This window comes from Strix uralensis, chromosome 19, assembly GCF_047716275.1.
Source record: "Strix uralensis isolate ZFMK-TIS-50842 chromosome 19, bStrUra1, whole genome shotgun sequence".
NCBI classification, from domain to species: Eukaryota; Metazoa; Chordata; class Aves; order Strigiformes; family Strigidae; genus Strix; species Strix uralensis.
Window position 1 is genome coordinate 15744403 of NC_133990.1, and position 21260 is coordinate 15765662.

A 21260-nucleotide genomic window follows, 5' to 3' on the forward strand; every position below is an offset into this window, starting at 1 on the left:
GGTGCCCCCCAGGCACCCTGAGATGGGGTCGGGGTCCTGACGCCCTTCTCCTGCCTGGGGTGGGTGGCTCTGCCCCAGCGCTGTGTGGCTGTCGCTGCACGGGCTCCGTGTCCCCCCACCCTGCTGTCACCACCATCCCCACAGTCCCATTTCAGGGTTGACATTTTGGGGTGTTCCCGCTGCAGCTGGTGTGACTCCAGACAGGTGGGAGCTGCGGGAATCGGGGGGTTCAGCAGGGCTCTAAGCTTTGACACCAGGGCTGGGGACAAGGCACCCATCCCACGGGGCAGTCGGCACTGGGGCGAACACCCAGCACCGAGCCTGGGGCGTTGGGGACATCACAGAGCTGCAGCCACCATGGCGTGGCAGGGGACAGCCCCCCTTGTCCCCAAGGACACTACTCCAGCACCCAGCACGGCACACAGTGCCGGGGAGGGGACCCAGCACCCAGCAGAGCACACGGTGCCGAGGAGGGGACCCGGCACAGCACCCGGTGCCAGAGAGGGGACACATGGTGCTGGGGAGGGGACCCAGCACCCCGGCACAGCACCCGGTGCCAGAGAGGGGACGTCACCCAGCCACATTGTCTGCCTCGCTGGCATCCCGGAGCAGCCCCGCGTTGCCACAGCAACACGAAGCCTTTGGATTCAACGCCTTTAAAGGGGGAACGGCTCTTCTCGGGCTCAATTATTGATTAAAACAGAGAGGATGACACACGCACGCAGAAGAGATGGCGAGAGGTGCCCGCCTTGATTTAAAGGCGAGCTCCAAGCGGGCTGTGATGCGGGGCCGGCAGGATGGGTCGGCACACGGGGTCGGATGCCCAAACCCGGGGTGATCTCTCGTGCCGCCCTTTCTCGCTCCTTCCCCAGGTCAGGCCGCTCTCGGGGAGCCACGAGCCGTGATCTGCGGCCTGGTGTTAATCCCGCTCTGTGCAAACGCCTCCTCCCTGATGTTAAGCTGCTTAAATCCACCGTTTGCTCACCAAACAGAGGCGGCAGCTCCCGGCACGCTACCCGCTGCCTCCGCGCTGCCTAGGTGACATCCCCTCGCCGGGGGACCGGCGATGCCCGCGGAGCCGTTGGCGGCAGGGACAGGCATGCCGGGATTCGGCGCGGGTGCTCGGCGCTGGCGACTCACCGGTATTCCAGGGAGAACTTGGTGAGCTCCCGGCTGTTGTGCAGCCACTTGAACTCGAGGGGCCAGCTGCCCTCCGCCATGCAGGTCAGGACCAGGCGGTTCCCCTCCAGGTGGACCTGGCTGCGCACCGGCTCCGTCTTAAAGTACGGGGAGACATCATCTGCAGAGAGAGGGGGGAAAGGGGTGAGAGATGTGCCCAGCCCCACAGCATCAGGACCACTTCATCACAGGCAGGACCGTAACTCAGCACCACATGGGCAGGGGGATGCTGGTGGCCACTTCCCCATCCCCCTGTGCCAGCCGGCGCGCCCAGACCCCTCCACTGGCCATTTTCCCCCTGCCCTGAGCCATTTCACAAGCCTGTCGACAAGGGCTTAGCCCATCTCGGGTTTATCTAAGCTGCTTGCTTTGCTTTATTCCTGGCGGCCTTTGTAGTGTTTCAGAAGCACTGAGCTTTTAACTCGGGGGGTGAAGGGGGCGGAGGGGCTGGGAGCGGAGCGAGACATAAACACTTACTCCTCTCCTGTTTTATTTGCTAAGTAAAACTATAAATCGAAACACACAGCTCCATTTTCTGCTTAACAAATGGAAGCCCTTTTACTTCAAAGACACATTCATATTCCCCAGCAGCTTTCAAGTGCGCTTTCAATCACGGCTTTGGGTTTTTTCTTTGGGGTAGGGCTTTGCTTGCTTGTGTGCACGAGCTGAATTCCTGCCACGGCTCTCCGCACCATCAGCTGCCACCAAAGCCCCGTGCCCGTGGGCTCAGCCTGCTCCAGTGCCCCACCACCCCGGGGGTGGGATGTCATGAGTTTGCAGGAGCTCAGAGGCACCCAGACACCACCAGCCCTGCACTGGGGGGGTCCCTCTCCTCTCCTCACTGGCAGGGCCCGGCTCCTGCGCACCCTGGGGTGCCCGCTTGCTGCACCCACGTGGAAATGCTCATCGGATTTACACCCGGCTGCTTGGTCCTGCCTGTCCCCAGGGTGGCCACAGAGGCGCTGAGTGCCAGGCAAGTCATTAGGCAGCGAAGGAAGGAGTGCCCACAGGCACCACGGCAGCTCAGTGCCCCCGCTGGAGGGTTTGGCACCGAGGGCAACTGGCTGCGAGCCCGGCCCAGAGAGCTCGTGGTAGCCCTGCGCTGGCCGAGCTGCAGCTTTTGGGGTGCCCAAGGAGCACACGCACACGCGTGTTGCTGGGATCTGTGCCTGGGCACAGTGCGTGCCACCTCTGCATGCATGTGTGGGGGGTGTACACGCGTGTCCCCACCAAGGCGTGGCAGGAGCTTGACCTGCAACCCTGAGGCTTCGCCCACGTCGGGTTGGGGACCTGGGGGATCACCACAGCCCCCGGCTGCGGCCGTGGCACAGCCAGAAGCCGGCTCTGGGGCCAAACACCTGCATGAAACCAGTAAATGAGATGTGGACCAGACTGGGGTGGGGGGTGTCTGGCTGGGCTTGATGCAGCCGCTGCATCACCGCCACGAGGACCCACGGCACAACGGGCTCATCCCCAGGCAGCAGCGGTGGTCACGCACGCTTGGGCTGCACCAGAAACCACAGCACCACGGGGCTGTGCCAGCACCCAGCGTTGGGGAGGCGTTGGGGAGGCAGGGTGCTCCCCGCACACCTTCCCCTGGGCCCGCACGCCGTTTGCATACATCCTTAATTTGATTTTAAACAGCTAAGGCTCATCTCGCTTTGAAGCACCCGAGCCATCTGTTCTGCATTACGGGGTGAAAAATGGCGCAGAGGAGGAGAGGCGGCTCCTAATTCCACTATTGATCGCACGATCGTTATCCGCCCGCGAAGGTCACAGCAGCCACCTCGGACCCAGCAGCTCCCCTGTGTCCCCCCCCGCAGCCTCCGCTCCCCTGGGAAAGCCAAAACTGCCCCCGCCATGACAGGGGACAGCGGGGATGGGGGTCCCGGGTGCACTGGGGGTCTCTTGTTGGGGGTGACGGTGGCACCGGGTGCTGGCCGCGCTCCCCCGGGGTGGCTGTGCCCGCTCTCACCATCAGCGCGAGGGGAGAAGGGGGGGGCCCTGATGCTGAGGAGCACTGCACCCCCTCGCACCCCAGCCCCTCCCTGCCTCAGTTTCCTTCCGCTCCCCGGCAGCACATGGCACCTCGGCTCCGCTCCAGGCAGGCCTGGGGGGAAGCTCCTCTCTCCCACCATCCCGGCAGCGTGACAGGCCATGGCACCACCAAATCCGGGGTGCAGTGGGGTGCCCACCACCCCCCCACCCCGCCGGCATGGCCGGGGGCTGTGATTCCCCCAGTCCTGGACCCAGTGGGAAGTTTCCTGGTGCATGACAGCCACACCCCCCACCCCAAATGAAGGGTCATTACCACTAAATCCACCTCTCCCCCATCTGTTGTGACTATTTACACTCCACTTGCTAATTAGAGACTAATTAGTTGGTGCAGAAATTCATCACTTTCCAAACACAGGCAGCAGCAAGAGGCGTCCCGGGGAACATCTGCACATCTGCCAGTGGCACAGGCCGGTGCCGAGCCCCTGGGGCCACTGGCCGGGTGCCGTGCCAGCCCCGGCAGCCCAGCACTGTCCCCTCCATGCAGAAAGGTGCCACCAAACTGTGCCGTCCCCCTCCTGCCCGCAGTGGTGACCCGGGGGCTGAGCCGCTCCCGCCGAGCTGCCGGCGGTGACGGATGGGATAAATGGGATGCCAAGAGCTGGCAACAGGGAAGGGGGACAGGAACGGGGCTGACCCCGGCTCCCCCCCTCCGCTGCCGACGACATTTTAATGCCAGGGCCTCCCAAGGCACTAATCCTGCCTAATGGGATCACAATCTTTGCCCCTGCGCTTTATTTACAGCAGGGCTGCCGGGAGCTGGGGCTGAGCCCCGTGCATTAGCACCAGGGAGGGGGCGCGGATGTAGGGCAGGGAGCCCCCGTCTCGCTGAAAAAGCAGTAATGGATCCTAATTCCTGGCGTAATGGGTAAGCTGGGAACTAAGCCCCCCTCTCCCCAGCTTCAAATCCCTCTTGATGGGAAGGGACAGGGAGTTTTAAGGCCAGAGGAATCCCGGAATGCTGCCAAGGGCAGGGCTGTGCCGGGCAGCTGGGGGTGGGGGGGGAAGGAGGGTGCACCCCCTCCCTGCGCTCGGTGAACCCCAGCAAATGGAGATGAGATGGGGATGGGGGCACCAGGCCAGCTCCCCCCAGCCACCCCGAAGGACCAGCAGCTCGTGGGACCCCCAGGTCCTTCTCCACCTTCGCTGTGGATGCCTCATAAATAACACGATCGTCCCCCTCCCTCCCCACCGGCCCCTCTCCAGCCTGGCCAGTGCAGAGGGGCAGCCCTGGGACGGGGCTGCTCCCTGTCTGCACCCACCTTGACCTTGGGAGGGGGGACAGAGCTTCGCAGGGCTCCCGCATCCATCCCTGCCGGGGCAGCGCTGCCCACAAAGCAGGAGGGCACCCGGCCCTGCCACCGCGCTCCCGCTCCGGCCCCCCCGTGCCCCCCCAGCATGGGGAGATGGAGTTAAATCTCTTCTGCATCAGACTATCGCTGGCGCTTCGCAGCACGAAGAGATTAAAAAACAATAAAGAGAAAGAGAAACCCTCTGCTATAATTACCAGCCTTTAGCCGCCAGCGGAGGCAGGGAGGGAGGGAGGGAAGGGAAAAGGAGGAAAAAGAAACAGAGAAGAAGCAATCCACTAAAATTTTAATAGGAACCACTGCATTTAATTTAACGACACATTTTTTCAATTACCAGAATAATTGTTTTATTCATAAAACGAGTTTCAATAAGAGGGTAATTTTCCTTTGTTTTTATTATTCATTTGTGTAACATATTCGCGGCGCAGTTCCCCGGCGCCGCAGCAGCCGCTCTGCATCTGAGGGGCAGGGGGGAGGAGGGGGGGGGTGCCTGTGCTGTCACGGCAGGCAAGGGGTTAACATCACCTGGGTGCCCCACGGCCCCCAGACACAGCACCCATGGGGGACCACAACATCCCCGAGCACCCCAGTGGGGTCACAGCCCTGGCTGGGTGCAAGGAGGGATCACCCCGGGGGACCCATCCTGGCTCTGGGGACAAACCATGTCCCCTCTGCACCCACCCCGGCTGGGTGGCCCCGTGCCCAGGGACGCGGCTGGGGACAGGCGAAGCCCCAGGCCCGTGCCACTGCCCGAGGAGCCGTCCCTTGGTGAAGTTACATTTTCTGCTTGTCGGACGCCAGCGTGCAGTTGGGAGGCATCAATTTTTCAGTGGCTGTCGGTAAAGTCATCGGGCTGATTAAATGGCACCGGGGACACCGCGGTCCCCTCCTGGGGTGGTGACAGGGGCCACACAGGGTGGGCAGCCGGTGCTGGGGGATCAGCAGTGCTCTCTGCTGCTGCCAGAGCCATTAGTATTCCTGAGATGAGGCTCCATCCCCTTAATAAAAAGCAAACACAGAATTGAAATGCCGAATGCTCCCGGCACCTGGGGAGTGCAGAGCACAACGTGCTGCCGAGCAGGGACCCAGGTGGCCGGGGGGGACCCAGGAATCCGTGGGGGACCCCAGCATCCGGGGGGTGCCAAGCACAAAGTCGAGATGGCGTGGGCATCCTCGCTGAGCCCCGCTTGCCCTCCTCCCAACACCTGAGCAAGCACGAAGCAACCTGAGCTGCTACAGCCCCCTCAAACTCAGCACATGAGTGGCCCCCGGTTGCCAGCACCCATCTGTTCCGCTGGCAGCCCCCAGCCGTGGCAGCCTCATCCGGCACAGCAGGGCCAGCGCTGGAGCCGTGTCCTGGTGCCCGTACCATGCTCCGGCAGAACATGTCCCCTTCAATTCATCGTCTCTCCCACAGTGACTCGATGCCGGCTTCAAACTCCCAGAATCATCTGGGCTGGAAAAGCCCTTGAAGCTCCTCCAGTCCAACCAGGAACCTCACCCTGACCGTTCCCAGTTCCCAGTTCCCAGATCCCTCAGCGCTGGGTCAACCCGACTCTTCAACCCCTCCAGGGATGGGGACTCCCCCCCTGCCCTGGGCAGCCCATTCCAACGCCCAACAACCCCTTCTGCAAAGAAATCCTTCCTAAGAGCCAGTCTGACCCTGCCCTGGCGCAGCTTGAGGCCATTCCCTCTGGTCCTGGCGCTGGTTCCTTGGCTCAAGAGACTCCTCCCCCCTCTCTGCACCCTCCTTTCAGGGAGTTGCAGAGGGCCAGGAGGTCTCCCCTCAGCCTCCTCTTCTCCAGACTAAACCCCCCCAGTTCCCTCAGCCGCTCCCCATCAGACCTGTGCTCCAGACCCTGCACCAGCTCCGTTGCCCTTCTCTGGACACGCTCGAGTCATTCAATGGCCTTTTTGGAGTAAGGGGCCCAAAACCAAACCCACTCATCGAGGGGCGGCCTCACCAGTGCCAATTTGAGGGGAGGGGTGGCAGGGAAAAGCAAAAAACCCACCCGCCCAGCGATGGGGAAGCACGGGCACGAGCGGGGATCGCGGCACCCACGCAGCACCGTCACCCGTGGGGACATCAGAACCCCAAGCATTGGCCGTGCCACAACATCCCACCGGCACAGGGCTCTGGGCAGAGCCCAGCTTTCATCTCACCGCCCGGCAGATGCGGGTTTGACAGCAAAACCCACCAGCAAAGGGCTTTGGGTGCCAAAGCGCCTTTGCTCCTCTCTAATTTCAGGTGAACACGCCTGGTGAAGTGTGGCCACAGCGTGGCCCTGCGGGAGAAGCCATGCGTGGCGGGAAGAGGCACGGCACAGCACGGCACGGCACGGCGTTCAGCTCAGCTCGCTCAAACCGGGGGCGAAAGGCAGCGCTGCTGCGCTGGATGTGGGGGGGGAAAGGGGTCCCTCTGCACCCCCCCGGAGCAGCACGACCACAAGCCAATATCCATCCCAGCATCACCCCTTGGTCCAGATCCCAGTGGGAAGGGCTGGCCCAGGAGCGAAGGGGCAGCCACGGGGGACACCCCAGCTGTCCTGTGACCCCCCAAGGCTGGACTGGGGGCCATGGGGGGGCCTCAGTCCCCACTGGCACACAGAGCGGTGCCAAAGGCACCGGGCACAATCCTCCCCATCTCAGCCACCCTATGCACCCCACCCACGGTGTGTCTTTTAACATGCTTTTAAATTTTACCGAAAAAGAGACTTAAAATTGCAGAAGTCTCCATTAATCCTCACAACTTACTTTGTTCCCCTCCTTCCCTGCTTTCCCCTTCCCTCCTCTTCTCCCCCCACCGAGACCAAGAGCTTAAAACTCTCCTTCTGGCTATTAATCAAAAGCAACCTCTCCGCTATCATGAGTGTATTTGCCATAAATTAATAGCGGCCTTCTTAATCAAATCTTATCTCCTCTCCGAGCACCCGGCACACGGTGCTGGGGTTGGTCTCCCAGTCTGCCCGGCCGTGAAATGCAATTTCCAATGCTCCGGTGGACTTGGCAGCTCTGCTCCATCTCCTCCTCCCCACCCACGCCTGTACCTGCGCCGGCCGGCAGCACCGCCTCGGCCGAGGGGCCCGGCACAGTAACTGCCGAGGTGGCTCCCAAAAGACACGCTCCATTTCTCGGCCATTTGCCGCGTTTATCCGCAGCCCCCGCGGACAGCACTTGCCTTCCTGTATTATTTAGAGGGCACAGCCCAAGCCGGGGGGTTTCGGTGCTCGCCGGCGGCACGAGGCTGTGAGATGTTGTGGGAAATCCTCCTGCCGCGGCTGGGGGCACGGGAAGGCAGCAGGGCTGCAGCAGGGCGGGGGGGCGGTCAGCCAACAGCGATGCTCTTGGACCGCCAGCCCATGGGAGAACATCGTCCCTCTGGTCCCCGCAGCCTGGCCCCCCATGTTTCCCTTCTCCCCTACCCACACCCTTTCCCAAGGATGAGGATGATGAGGGGGTCCCTCACACATCCCAGGGCAGCCCCTGCCCCACGCACGGCCCCGGCCATCCCGCCGCAGCTCCGATCCATCCCCAGGAGACCCGCAGTGGTACCCCAGCCCCAGCCCTCCCCTCCAGCCCCATCGAGCTGCGACAGTTCCCAGTCCCCACGGGGTTCCCAGGCACCAAAGGGGAGCTGGGGCAGAGCAGCACCTGAAATTGGTGCCCTACGGCTGCTGCTTCTCCACGCTGGGGCTGTTAATTACAGCTTTTTCCTTTGCCGCTCGGAAAATTCTGCGCTGGCTGTGATTTTCCTGCTTGGCAGAGGCAGCATGGTCTGAGACAGGCGTGGGGGGGCTTCAGCTCCATCCCCCCCCGCAGCACCGTGCTCCGAGCCAAGCCCCGAGCGGCGGGGCGATGATGGGGGCTGCAGCCGGGAGCCACGCCAAAAAGGAGCTGCTTCTCGTAAAGCGACTGCAGAGCGGAGCCAAGAGGGGTTTTTTTAACCGAGGCAGAACAGCCTGAAGAGCCTCCCTCGCTCGGCCCCCCGTCACGCCGAGATCACAGGAATAAAACCAGCTTTGTTGCACGTCAGAGGGGCCGCAGCCCTGAGCCGTCGACAGGTCGGAGAGGGGCTGCGCGGGAGCATCTCGCAGCGGCCGCGTCCCCCCAGCAGCGAAGCCTGTGCCCGTCCTGCCCACGACAGGAGCCGGAGCGGGATGGTGTGGCCGAGAGGTGCCCTCCGGCCACCTGTGCCCTGCAAGAACGACCTTGCTGCCGAAACACATCGGTCTCTGCTCCGACGCCTCACGCTGAGCCTGTCAGAACGCTCAGGGCACCGGGACCTGCTGGTCTGCCGTGGCAAAGGGGCACAGGCAGCGGGGGGGGGGGGGGGGCGGGGTGCCAGCTGAGGGCACGTTGCCCACCCAGAGAGTCCCAGGTGGGGCTGGGCACCTTTTCATCTCCATTTGACCCTCTGCGTGTCTGTGCAACTGCTTTAGCCATCTCCTCGCAGAGGAAAAAGGTCTTCTGGGTGGTGGGGGAGCCCTCGGGCCACGGGGCCACCTCCCAGTAAGGGTGCGAGCACCTCACCTGCGCCGCAGGAGGGGTCTGGCAAAGGAAGGGAGCCAGACCGGGCAGAGAACAGGGCTCCAGCCCCACAGCCCCGCTCCCCTGCACCTCCCTCGGAGGAGATTTGGGGTTTCTTCCACGCCGTAAGCCGATTGCAGAGGTGTGTTAACCGGATTAGGTGGGAGGCTGCGAGAGACGCAGGCCTGGAGGAGCTGCTCAGCGGAGCGCGGCTCCTGCCCGTGTGACTCTGGCACGATTTGCAGAGCCAGCTTTTGAACTGATTTTCTTCCCTTCAGCCTTTGGAAAGGTGAAGTTGCAGGAGGGAGGGAGGCTCTGCCACCTCCTCCCCCCCCCCCCCGCAAAAAACCCCACCGGCTGGCAGCGGGGTCACGGCCCCACGTTGGTCCCCACAGCCACCCCTGCCCCAGGGTGACACCGCAGCGCCTCGGGCAGCACCAGCCCCGCCAGGCACCCGCAGAGCTTTGGGGAGCAGCACAGAATTACAGAATCCCAGAATCATCTGGGCTGGAAAAGCCCTTGAAGCTCCTCCAGTCCAACCAGGAACCTCACCCTGACCGTTCCCAACTCCACCAGATCCCTCAGCGCTGGGTCAACCCGACTCTTCAACCCCTCCAGGGATGGGGACTCCCCCCCTGCCCTGGGCAGCCCATTCCAACGCCCAACAGCCCCTTCTGCAAAGAAATCCTTCCTAAGAGCCAGTCTGACCCTGCCCTGGCGCAGCTTGAGGCCATTCCCTCTTGTCCTGGTGCTGGGTCCTTGGCTCAAGAGACTCATCCCCCCTCTCTGCACCCTCCTTTCAGGGAGTTGCAGAGGGCCAGGAGGTCTCCCCTCAGCCTCCTCTTCTCCAGACTAAACCTCCCCAGTTCCCTCAGCCGCTCCCCATCAGACCTGTGCTCCAGACCCTGCACCACGGTGACCCCGAGCCTGGCACAGCCCCACCAGCACCCACCTGCCCCCTGATAAACCCTGCAGGCAGCAGGCAGCAGCTCGGGGCTCATGGTGACAGCCCTGCAAGCTGACCAGTGCAGGGCACAGCCCGGGACAGGGGGTCATGGCCTCAGCACCCCCCTCCCCGGCTGCCCCCAGCCCAGGGGAGCTGCCCAAATCCCCCCACCCAGAGCCCACCCCAGCGCAAAGGAGACACCAACGGGGATGGCAGCCGTCCCTGGCTGGGGGGACATGGGAGCGGCCCAGCGAGTGGCATGTCCCCCATTCCTTGCAGTCCCCAGCACGGCACCGGTGTCACCTGCGACCCGCAACAGCCGTTTTGCCGGTGTCACACTTCACCCATTGTCACCAGAGCTCTGCCACGGCGCTTCCCAGCCTTGGGGTGGGGGGAAGAGGCAACGGGTGCAATGTCCAGGGCCAGCAGTGCTGGGCAAAGCCCAGGCAGAGCCTGGGAGCCCCAAACCCAGCCAAGGTGGCCCCAGCACGGTTCACGTCCAGATCTGCCATGGCATGAGCCAGGATCCAGCTACTCGCACCCAGCAGCTCCAAGCAGGGTTGGCGCCACCCGGCAAGGCCATGGCATCCCCCAGGATGGACAGATGGACAGACGGACACCCTCCTCCCACGCTGCCTCCTGCCAGGCCAGCGGGACACCCCAACCTCGGCAGGACACCCCAACCTTGCTGCCATCTCTCCTTCCTCCTCCCACATCTGTCTCCAGGCCCATACTTATTTATTTATTTGTTAATTAACTGCTGTTTCCATAACAAACGCTCCAGCTTCTCCCAGCCTCCAACAGCCCTGGGGCTGGATTGTTAACTAGGATTTTAATTTGTTAATTAAAAGCAGGATGGCTCCATAACAAGCTCCTCTTCCGCAGCCGGGCTCTCGGAGGACTCAGCGGGCCAACGGCTGAGCCAGCGGCCTCACCATGCCCAGCTGAACCCCCTCCCCACGCCTGGCTGAACCCCCCAGGGATGGGGCACATGGGGAGGGGTGAGCACGGCTCCCCCAGGACACGGGGTGTTTGCAGAAGGGACACGGAGCCCGGCAGCACTGCGGTGCCCGCTCAGCACCTCCCTTCTCCCAACAGCAGTGCTGGAGATGACACCACCTCCCTTCGCGGTCTCATCCTTCCCCAACCACCACACAACCCCCAGCACACGGCCACAGCCATCGGAAGGTCCCAAACCTGGCGACCAACCCCCCGTTTCACCCAGTGCGGCAGAGCCGGGGCCGTGCCAGCATCATCACCCAAGGACCACAGCCCAGGGCAGCGCTCAGCACCCAGCCCCTGCGGCACTGGGGACCCAGCCCAGGCGCACCCCAGTGCCAACAGGGGCCAGGTAAGATGCTCCCGGAGCCAAGGGAGAGACGTCAGCCCTGGCCATGGAACAGCATCTCCTTGAGCCCCGCGGCGAGGCCGTGGCTGGGAACAGAGCAGGGCTGTGTGCCTGCCCGTCCCTGCCTGCCCTCGCGCACCCAGCCCCTCTGCCCGCCCCGGCAGCACCAGCTGGAAAAAATAACATTTCCCCTCGCAGGAAACCCCAAACAGACACACACACACGGCCCTGTTGTGTGTCCCCAGCTCAGGAAGGGGGACACACACACACACAACAAGCAAAGCTTTGTGCTTTGAAGCACCGCACGGCCCCTCCGGACCCCCACGCCAGGTCCTGAGCGCACGGACCCTGGGAGCTCGGTCCCAAACCTGACCCCAAAGGCACAGACCCCAGCGCCGAGCTCCAAATCCAAGGAGCTGCGGGGAGCTGCATGGGACCCGCAGCAAAGGGGCCACGCACAGAGGCTCCTGGGGGGACAGGAGCCCCCCAGCCCAGTGGCAAGTCCCCAGGACTGCTGGACATCACCGCGGGCGGCAGCGAGCCTGTCCCCTCGCTGAGCACATCCCCACGCACGGCACAGCCCCGTCCCCAGCTGGGGATGTTTAACAAGCTCCAGGCTCCGGCCGAAACTTCTTCCCCAACAAACTCCTTCCGATGCCTCAAATCCTCCCGACCCCGCGATTACGCAGCTCTGCCGAATCTGGGTCACTGCTGTGAGTCACGGACACCCGGAGAGTGACTCAACGCTATTAGAGGGGCCGGATCCTGCGGCTGATTTTGCCAGGAGAGAATCCAAAATGGTGAGGAGGGGAAGGATGGACAGACATCACCTCCAGACCCCCCAACAGCCGCCAGCCAGACCCTCTCCGTGCAGGAGAGGGAGTGAACACGCATTCTCCTCCCTGCAGCCTCAGAGGGGTAGAGGGGCCCTTCCCAGCCCATCCCCAAAGGCTTCACAGCCAGGACTGGAGCTTCCCGGCGAGGGTTTGGCAGGAACAGGCTCCGCACCCAGCTGCCAGCAAGGTGGGGGTGTCAGCCCCACACCCCAACCCCAGGGTGGTCCTGGCACCGGGTGGGAGGGATGGCACACAAGTCTGGTGCAGCCCAGCCCAGCTCCGGGCTGGATTTGGCCCTGTGGAGCACATCGAGTGCATCCTCCAGGTATTCCTGAAAGGCAACCACAGCCCTGGGTTGGCTCCCAAGCCAGTTGTGGTGGCTCCCAGGCCCACGGTGGCCGAGGAGGGGTGGGAAAGCAAAGCCACCGCTTGAGATGTCACTTCTGCAAAGGGCACCCGTGTGCGTCCCCCTCACCATCCCGCCACCCTCCCCTCCCCGCATCCCCCAGCCAGGCAGGATGCTCAGCGCAACCCTCGCCCTGCAACCGCCCTCGCAGACAGACAGACAGACAAACAGCCGCTTTCCAGCCTCGCCGCGAGAATCTCAACAAGGCGGCATTTCCCAACCGAAAAAAAATACAGCGGGGAAAGAAAAACAGAAGACAGAAACCACAAGAAAAACCCCACTCAGCCTTTCCCATGGCGCTGACGCAATTAAGTCGCCAGCCCCGCGGGATGGAAAACACTTTGCCAGCTCCCCGCCCCCCCCCCGTGCCGAGCGGGACGAAGGCGCTGGCGGCCGCGATCCCCCTCCTCGCGGCACGGCCCCGAGCCAGCGGGCACCGGGCACCGGCCGATTTACTGGGGTGTTGCCCAGACATCCTTTTTCCGAAGTATTAATTAGTCATTGCATTGCTCGCTTGAAACATAAATAGCTGTAGCACGACAGCGACGGCGAGTTTTCCTTGGAAAAATCTTTTTCCAAAGCTTTTCCTTCCCAGACACCCCGGTTTGTAGGTGGGGGATGGGAATAACTCACAGCCTGGCGATCCCCCCCCAGCCATCCACGACTGAATTTCCTGGGCAGAGAAGCGAACTCTGGTCATTGCACTTATTTGATACACACTTGTGGCTCTCCCTGCCAGAGGGGCTTTTCCAGCCAAGGCGGCGACGCCGGGCCAGCGATTCCAGCGGGAAAACCAGCGCCGCTGCCCAGCCTGACATGAAGCTTATGGGGAGAAGCCAAGCGAGCGAGACTCCACCACCGCCCCAGGTGAAGCGCTCGGGCAGCTCATCACCCCCTGCTCGCTGCACGGGCCTTGTTTCCACCCTCTGCTGCACAGCTCGGCTCCCTTCTTTCCACCACGTCAGCGAGAAAAAATGGAAAAACCGGGGAGATGAAGGCACCCATCACCTTCCTCCCCTTGCACCGCCTGCGTGCAGGCAGAGGCCGGGTGCTCAGCGCTTCCCGGTGCTCAGCCGGCGGGGAGGGCTCTCCCCACGGCGGAGCTCTGAATTAAACATACCCCCCTAATGAGTTGATTTTATTAGTTTGCGAATGCATTGAGAACTCATTATCAAAATAAACATCAATTCACTCCGCCGAGCGCAGGGGCTGCACACGCACAACACCCCGGCAGCGCTGCAGCTGGGGCCGCATGCTGCTCCCACCCCGAGACGCGCCGCTGGGTCCCCTCTGCACCCCCATTGCCAGTCCCCACCACAGGCTGGCCCCCGGGGGGGTGCAAGGGGGCAACACCCCCACCTCGAGGTTTGCTTCTCCTTGTGCAGGGCTTCATTCTGGGCACCCAGTGTTGATGCTCGCTGGGGTGGGACAGTCCCCAGGAGCTCCTGCCACCCCAGCACGGGCCAGGCAACGTCCCCCAGGTCCCCCTCGGTGCTGCTGCGGGGCAGGAAGAAGCCCCCACCCTGCCCCAGGGTCTCCAGCCCCCTGCAAGACCCCCCGGGAGGCTGTGCAGCACCCAACGTTGGAGCATCAGGAGCTTTGGCAGACCCCGAGACCCCCCACCCAGAGCTGGCCAGGGCAGGAGGCACCACCCCAGCCCCGGGGAGCCAGGGCCGGCGCGTCGAGGCGTGAAGCGGGGGCACAGCGGGCGCATTGTCCGGCTTGGCAGGACGCGCTCCCTTTGGAAACAGCAGCTAATCCCATTTCATCCCCCTTCACGGCCATCAGCTGTTTTTCAGGCATTCAGGAGGCGGGTTGCTGAAACCAGAGCTATTGTGTCCACCTCGCCCCAGCCCCCTCCATCCATCCCTCCCTCCATTCCTCCAGCCCTGCGCTGGGCCAGGACCCAGCAGCATGTCCACAGCCCCTGCAGCTCCCTTCCGCCTCCCCGCAAGCTCCCAGCCCGACCCCACACTCCAAGCCCAAGCGAAGAGGAAGAGGAGGAGGAGGAGGGGAAGCACTGAGCATCCCACCATGCCGAGACTCAGTGACAGCCACCTGCACAGCCCAGTGCTCCATTGCTCCTCGCCGAGGAGACACAGGCTGCTGGAAGGGATGAAAAAGGAAATAAATGGCCCTAAATAACCCCAGTTGATGCCCAGCACCTGCCCTACATTCAGCCCAGTTTCCTCACCCAGCCACGGCTCACAGCAGTGAACTGAGATGTGCTGGGGGGGCTTGGCCATGCAGGATGGGGATGGAGGGGAACAAGCTCCTCCAACCAAACTGGGTGAGGCCGGGGGAGCACGTGGGTCCCCAGCCCCGCTCTCACCCCGGGGAAATGCCCTCTGGTTCGGGCGATTCACACACCCAGGAGCGGGTACACGTGCCCTGATCGATGATGGGGCTCTAAAAATAGTTTCCCTTCCTCAACTTGTTGAGAGCCACGAACTCAACCATGCTGCCGAGTGCCGGGGGGCTCCACCCCACCACCCAGGTGACCCACTGTGGCCCCAGGGGACAGCCAGAGTCTCCCCCCTGACACACGTGTCCCCAGTTCCCGAGGGGCACAAGGGATACCCGTCTCTGGAAGCCAGGGGCAGCAGGACACTGCCAGGCACCCCAACCCCTGCCAGCTTCACACGTGGACCCCAGAGCCCTGGAGAAACCCTCCCCAGGGACCAATGATCCCCCAGAGGAACCCCCATCCCACTCCTCGCCCTGGCAGCACCCAGCCATCGCCGCTGCACGGAGCCAGGAGGGCTCAAGGTTACCGACGAGGACTCGCAGGTTGTCGTCTCACCCAGCAGTAGCGAAAAGCAATTAGCTACCACAGCTAAAATTAGCTCAGCGGTTTCTTTCCACTAATGGTCAAACTCATCAAGGTTTCCCTACGCCGGGGGCCTCGGCACCTCCGTGTGGGCAGGCAGGGATGGATCAGAGCCCACAGAGATGCTCACGTCTGTCCACATACACAGAGCGCGGGACGTCAGCCGGCACCGCGCCGCAGTCCCCATCCCACCGTGCCCACCCTCTGCCCAGCGCCTCAGTTTCCCCCGCAAATGCCCAGGGGCAGAGGGAGAGCTCCCGGGGGCCCAGAGCTGTCACACGCCAAGGTGGATGACGGGGACAACGACTACTGGCTGGGAGAAGAGAGAGGGTGGCTTCGGCACGGGGCGGGGGGCCCCGGCATTCCTGGAATTGCCACCGTGCCGTCCCCGCTGCCGGCCGGGATGCCCAGCTGTTGGCACGCGGCGGCAGCTGGTCCCAGTGCCCAGGGCCTTCCCCAGCTTGCGGGTGGCTGCTGGCCAGGAGGTGACACTGATCCACGCGGGGAGGTGACAACGGGGGGGAGCAGCCAGCAGCTGCCAGCCCCAGCATCCCCAGGGACAGCCCTGCCTGAGGCCGAGAGCCCCCCGCGCCCCAACGCTCCGTTCCTGGGGGGTCGAGGGTCGGGGAGCAACCACCCCATCAGAGAGGGGAGACAAAGGGGGCTGGGGACCAGCTGCAGCCCGGGAATGTCCCCTGCCCTCGGCCCCGTTCCCAAGGATCAGGTTACCCAGTTCCCAGGCAACCCGAGCCCGGCATGGCTTTCCAGGCGCAGGCATGCCTGCACCCCGCAGGGCTGGGGGCGAGGGGAGGGGGCCGCCGAGGGGGCCGCTGCCTGCCCCGGGCGCAGGCAGGTGGTCGGCGTCAGGCAGAGGAGAAGGGTTGGAAGGTGAAGCATCGCTGGGAGCGGGGTGGGGGCTGCACCCCCAAAGCATCGCTGGGAGTGGGGGGACCCACCCTGACAGCCGGTCGCCAGCCCCACGGAGGGGGTGCCCAGGGCTGTGCCCATGCCGGCGGCGTTGCCAGCGTGCCCAGGGTGTCAGGGATGCCAAGCAAGGCAGGGAGCTGCTGCCAGCACATTCCTGCCTGCCGGTGGGGCGAGGGGTGGCGGGAACGCACCCTGAGTCGGGATCCACCTCCACGGATGGCTCCGGGGATGCAGAGAGTGGGAACCCCAAAACAGAGCAGCAGCCGTGGGGATGGGGCAGGTCCCTGGCATCATCCCCACATCTCCAGTCACTCGGAGTGACCCTGGCCCCGCATCCTCTCCAGCAGGAGCTCCCAGGACACCCCTTTGCTCCCAGCACCCACCACCCTGAGCCCTCCTGGCCCCACAGGGGTGCTGGATCCCCACGGATGCTTTGGAAGACCAAGGCCCAGTGCCACGGAGCACCGCAGCCACCGGGTCATCCTCACCAGCCCCGGCACAACCCTGGGCATGGCAGGGGCTGAGGTTGCCCTTCGTTAGCACGATCACATCACCACTGACAGCAGCATATTTATTACTGACCTGGCACTGACCGTTTTTCACCCAGCGACACGCGACTTGCTAATGAACTGGGGGAGGTAACGAGGGCTCGGAGGTGAGGGCACCCACCACTCACCCACCCCAGCTGGGATCCAGCACCCAAAGGGTTTTGCTCCCACACAGCTCTGCACCCCAGTCTGGGCAGGGCCTTATTCACCCCAGATAACAAACAGCCTGTGCTGCTGTCAAACACCAATGCACCCCAAACAGTTTGTGTAGGGCCTACAGTAACGCGTGTTGTGGCTGGAGCTCGTCCTCAGGCAGGAACCAGCTGCATCGGGGATCAGCTCCAGGCACGGGCCGGGGACAAGGACACGGTTTGTAAAGACACAGGGTCACTCCTCATCACACCACCCTGCGAGCCAGCCTCCCTCCTCCCAGGTTTAATAATCAGCATTTTCCCAGGTTCGCAAGCAACCTGTATCTGCCCGCCTCCCTCCTTCCCTCTCCTCCAACTCCTCATCCGCTCCCGCTGAGCCAAAACGCCGCCACAGCCTAAACCCCATCGCTAAGGGACAAGTGGCATTGCCACTCCAGCCCCAGGGCAGCAGCCCCTCAGCTGGCCCCGGCTTGCTCGGCCCACCAACACATGCCCCACGGTGCCAGCAGCTCTGGCTCTGCCGGGCAGCAGGGACAGGTACAATCCTGCAGCCACCCTCCTGTGGTCCCCCAGGGAGTGGTTCCCCGGTGGCATACCCCAGTGCTGCTGTGGCTTGAGTCCCCGACACCTCAAAGCTTTGGGGACCAGCCAAAGCACCAAGCACAGGGATGGGGCGCGGTGACACGGGCTGCCGGGGATGCCACCGTATCCCCCTCCCCTGACGGTTAGCATCATCAAAATTTCATCGTCGCGCCTGGTCACTAATGGCTTCCAAAGCAGCATCAAATTTTAATCTTCCCTTCCTCGCCCCTAAAAGCCACTTTCCTGCCTGAGCCGGAGCTTTGCACGAGGCCACCGGCTGACCGCGCTGACGGGGAAGGGGGAGCAGGAGCCACCCGCACCCGGCCGCCCCTTCCCAAGTCCTGGCTCGAGCCCGTCACCAGCACCTCGGCCCTGGGAAGGAGCTGGGGCTCGTCCCGCTCCCGCTCTGCCCCGTGGGGCTCCGGACATGCCCAGGCACCACACATGGGTGCCAGAAGGTGCCAGCACCCCCCCACCCCCTAATAAGCCTCTTTGGAGGAAGCCGCCCGCCTCAGGCCCCTGCCCCAAATCCCGTCTGGAACCTTAAGCCTCCCAAATCCCTCCTGGGACTGGCCGCAGCCTCCTCAATCTCATTAGAGGTGCTGTGCCAACACGGGGGGTCCCAGACAGCACCCCCAGACCCGAGTGGGTGGAAAACCGCATCCCTGGGGGTCACAAAACCTACAAAAAGTGGGGAGGAATGGGCAGGGACCCCCCAAACACCCACCCCAGCTCTTGGAGGGCCCTTTCTCGTCTTGCTAATCAGCCTTGCGGCAGGCGTGGGCTGGCAGCAGCGGGCTGCCCGTGGCCCCCCGACCATGGCACAGCCCCCCCCGGCCATGGCACCAGCATCGGCACAGGTCGCACTGCGACACAGCTCCCGCCCGGGCGGCGCTGACTGATTAGCCTTCCACCCAGCACCGCATTCGGCTCCGGGTAATTAGCGTGAGGCTCCTAATCAATAAGTTATTTTTTGCCGTGGATAATTAATAATTACACAGCACAGACGGGCCGTAATTAAACTTCCATCCCCTCTCTCCCCAGCAGCGCAGGGCCTTTGTTTTACCAACGGCAGGTATTAAAGCGTTTCATCCTGCACCCGGGGAGCCCCCACACCCCGGCCGGGGAGGTCTCGCGCCGTCCCCTCCTCCTTCCCTTTCCTATTGATCCCATTTTCTTCAGTTGCCCGAATCAATAGCACCGGCACAAAGCGCCGCCGGCCTCCGCGCCCGCCGCCGGCCCTGCGGGGATGCCCACGCGGGGTTGAGCCGGAGGCCGAAGCCGGGCATCCCACCCGCACCGGGGAAGCTCCTTCACCGGCTCCAACAACACCCGGTTGGCCCCAATGAGCCGCAGCGGCGAGCGTCGGCGGCCACCGCATGCCGGGCACCGCACGCCGGGGGAGGTGACCCTGCCAGCGTGTCCCTGGCTGCGGACACGGGCACACGCCAGGCTTTGGCGATGCTCCCCCCACTGCGACTCCATCGCAGGCAGCCACGCTCACCCGTGGCTACCAGCCACCGGCACCCAGCAATGTCACGCCGCCCGCGAGGACGTGACGCGCGCCACAGCCAGCCCAAGCCGCAACGCTTGGCTCCCGCACCCGGAGAGGGGAGCGAAGCCCCTTCCCTGCCCCTCGAGGGGGCCGAAGCGCTGACAGCCCCACATCTCCCCCACTCCACGGCGAGACCCCGCAGCCCCCCGGACAAACGGAAGGAGATTCGGTCACACCAGGAGCCCGTCCCACGGGCGGGGAACAAACGGAGCGTTGGGGACCCGCCGGCCGGAGATGCCAGCCAGGAGAAGAGAAACTCGGCAAGGGAGTGAATCAATCAAAGAGACCTTCACAGCTCCCCACACAGGGCCTGCCCGGATAATATACTGCCGCTTTAGATGTTATGTTCTGAACTTAATTACTGAGAAATTATAGCAGTGCTGGGGGAGGCTCAGGGGGAAGCGGGAGGACGGGAGCGCACGGGGATTTCTGGCTCCACTTGCTGCCACAAACAAGGGCAAGAAATGTCGCGGGCGAGAACCCCCAGCACTACGCCCCACTGTGCCCCCCCCTCCTTTTTATTTTCCAGCCTGGATCCGCTTGGTCTAAGCGGCGGGGATGGAGGCGGCCGTGCTGCAGCCCTGCCAGCCGGGAGGGGACGGGACCCCAGGGCCCCCCCCGGCATCTCTGCACCCCAAAGGGCCACAAACTATTTCTACATCCCTGTCGGGAACAGCTAAAACCAGAGTGTGCTGTGGCAGAGCCCCGGGGGCGAGGAGCAGAGGAAGGGCTCGCCCTGCCTCACCCCAAGAGCCGGCTGGGTGCGCAGGGAGCCCCGGGCACCCACGGGGGCTCAGGGTGCAGCCCCCTCCCAGCCCCAGCCCCCTGCCCAGTCAGCTGGAGGGCGATGAGACCAACAGCAGGGTGAGAGCGGGTCCCCGGGAGCTCCCCAAACTTGCGCCCCAGGTCTTGTGGTGCAATGGGGGTCCCCCGGGAGGGGGTGAAATGGGGGCCTTCACCCCCCCCGCCATCCCCGGGGGATGCTCAACCTCCCGGGAGCGGTCCAGGGCAGACTCTACCCCATGCTCAGAGCAACATTTCCACACCCCCCCCATCCCATCCTGGGGGCAGTTATGGGGCAGGGGGAAGGAGGAGGCAGAGCAGAGCCGTGCTGCTCGCCCCCGCCGAGCCCCCCCGGGCACCGCGCTGTGCTCAGCACCGGCGGGCGCCAGCTCCGGGGAGCGGGGGCTCCTCAAACGCCACCGATGCTGTGCCCCCCCCCCCTTCAGCAGAACCTCCGGGGCCGTCTCGGTCCCCACCCCCCCCCCGGCTGGCACAAAGCTTCCCCGGCCCGGGAGAGTGGGGGCTCGGTTGAGGGGAGCTGCGCCGGGACCCCCCCAAACCCTCCACGGTCCATCCCCAGCATCCAAATCGGAGCTGGAGGGTGCCCCCCATCCCCCTTTGCACCCCCTTACCTTGGGCGCCGGCTCCCGGGGGGCCGGGCAGGGCGAGCACCACGAAGCACAGCAGCCCCCAGCTCCCGAGCCGGGCCATGGCTCCGCCGAGCTGGGGGGGGGCAACTTCCCCGACTTTATAATCCGGGTGGCTGCGGCGACTGTCCCCGCTGCTGGCTGGAAACCGGGGTGTCCTCGGGGCCCCCCGCAGCAGCGCTGCTCAGGGCGAAGACGACTGGGGGGGGGGGAAGGCGAAGACGATGGGGTGAAAAGCTCCTGGTGGGGCGTTTGGGGGGGGGGGGGGATCCGCAGGCAGCTCCCCACCATGTGCAACTTCCCGGGGGACGTGCGGAGCCGGGACCCCCAAATCCAGAGCGGGGCCGGCAGCCGAGCCCCTCCCCAGGGAAGGGGACGGGAAGCGCAGGGCTGCCCCCCCCCAGGCACCAAGGAGCGGGGGGGGGGCGGCCGTGCCCCCGCCGCCTCCCGGAGCCGAGCGCACCGCAGCCGCTGAAAAGTTTGGGGTCCGGGGGCGGGGGGGGGGTGGCCCCTCCCCAGCGCTCAGCTCCTGCCTGGGGACATCCCCGCCTCGGTGGCTCCTGGAGACGGGGGGGGGGGGGCGCTTCTCCCCCCCCCGTGAGGAAGCGGGGAAAGTGCGGCGGCGGTGC

At 64.3% G+C, this 21260-nt stretch overlaps 1 protein-coding gene across 2 annotated transcripts in view; it reads right to left on the minus strand.

The window, feature by feature from the left end:
* Positions 1–20841, minus strand: part of SDK2 (sidekick cell adhesion molecule 2) — a 49156-nt gene extending 28315 nt beyond the window's left edge. The window contains exons 1-2 of one of the 2 annotated variants that reach the window (XM_074889263.1): positions 20617–20841; positions 1141–1300 (exon numbers count right to left, since the gene is read on the minus strand). In XM_074889263.1, coding sequence (XP_074745364.1) covers positions 1141–1300; positions 20617–20695 — 239 coding nt within the window. In that variant the 5' untranslated portion in view covers positions 20696–20841. Of the gene's footprint in view, positions 1–1140; positions 1301–20616 lie in introns of those variants that run through there. The other variant, XM_074889264.1, reaches the window with a different exon arrangement.
* Positions 20842–21260: the final 419 nt, after the last annotated feature.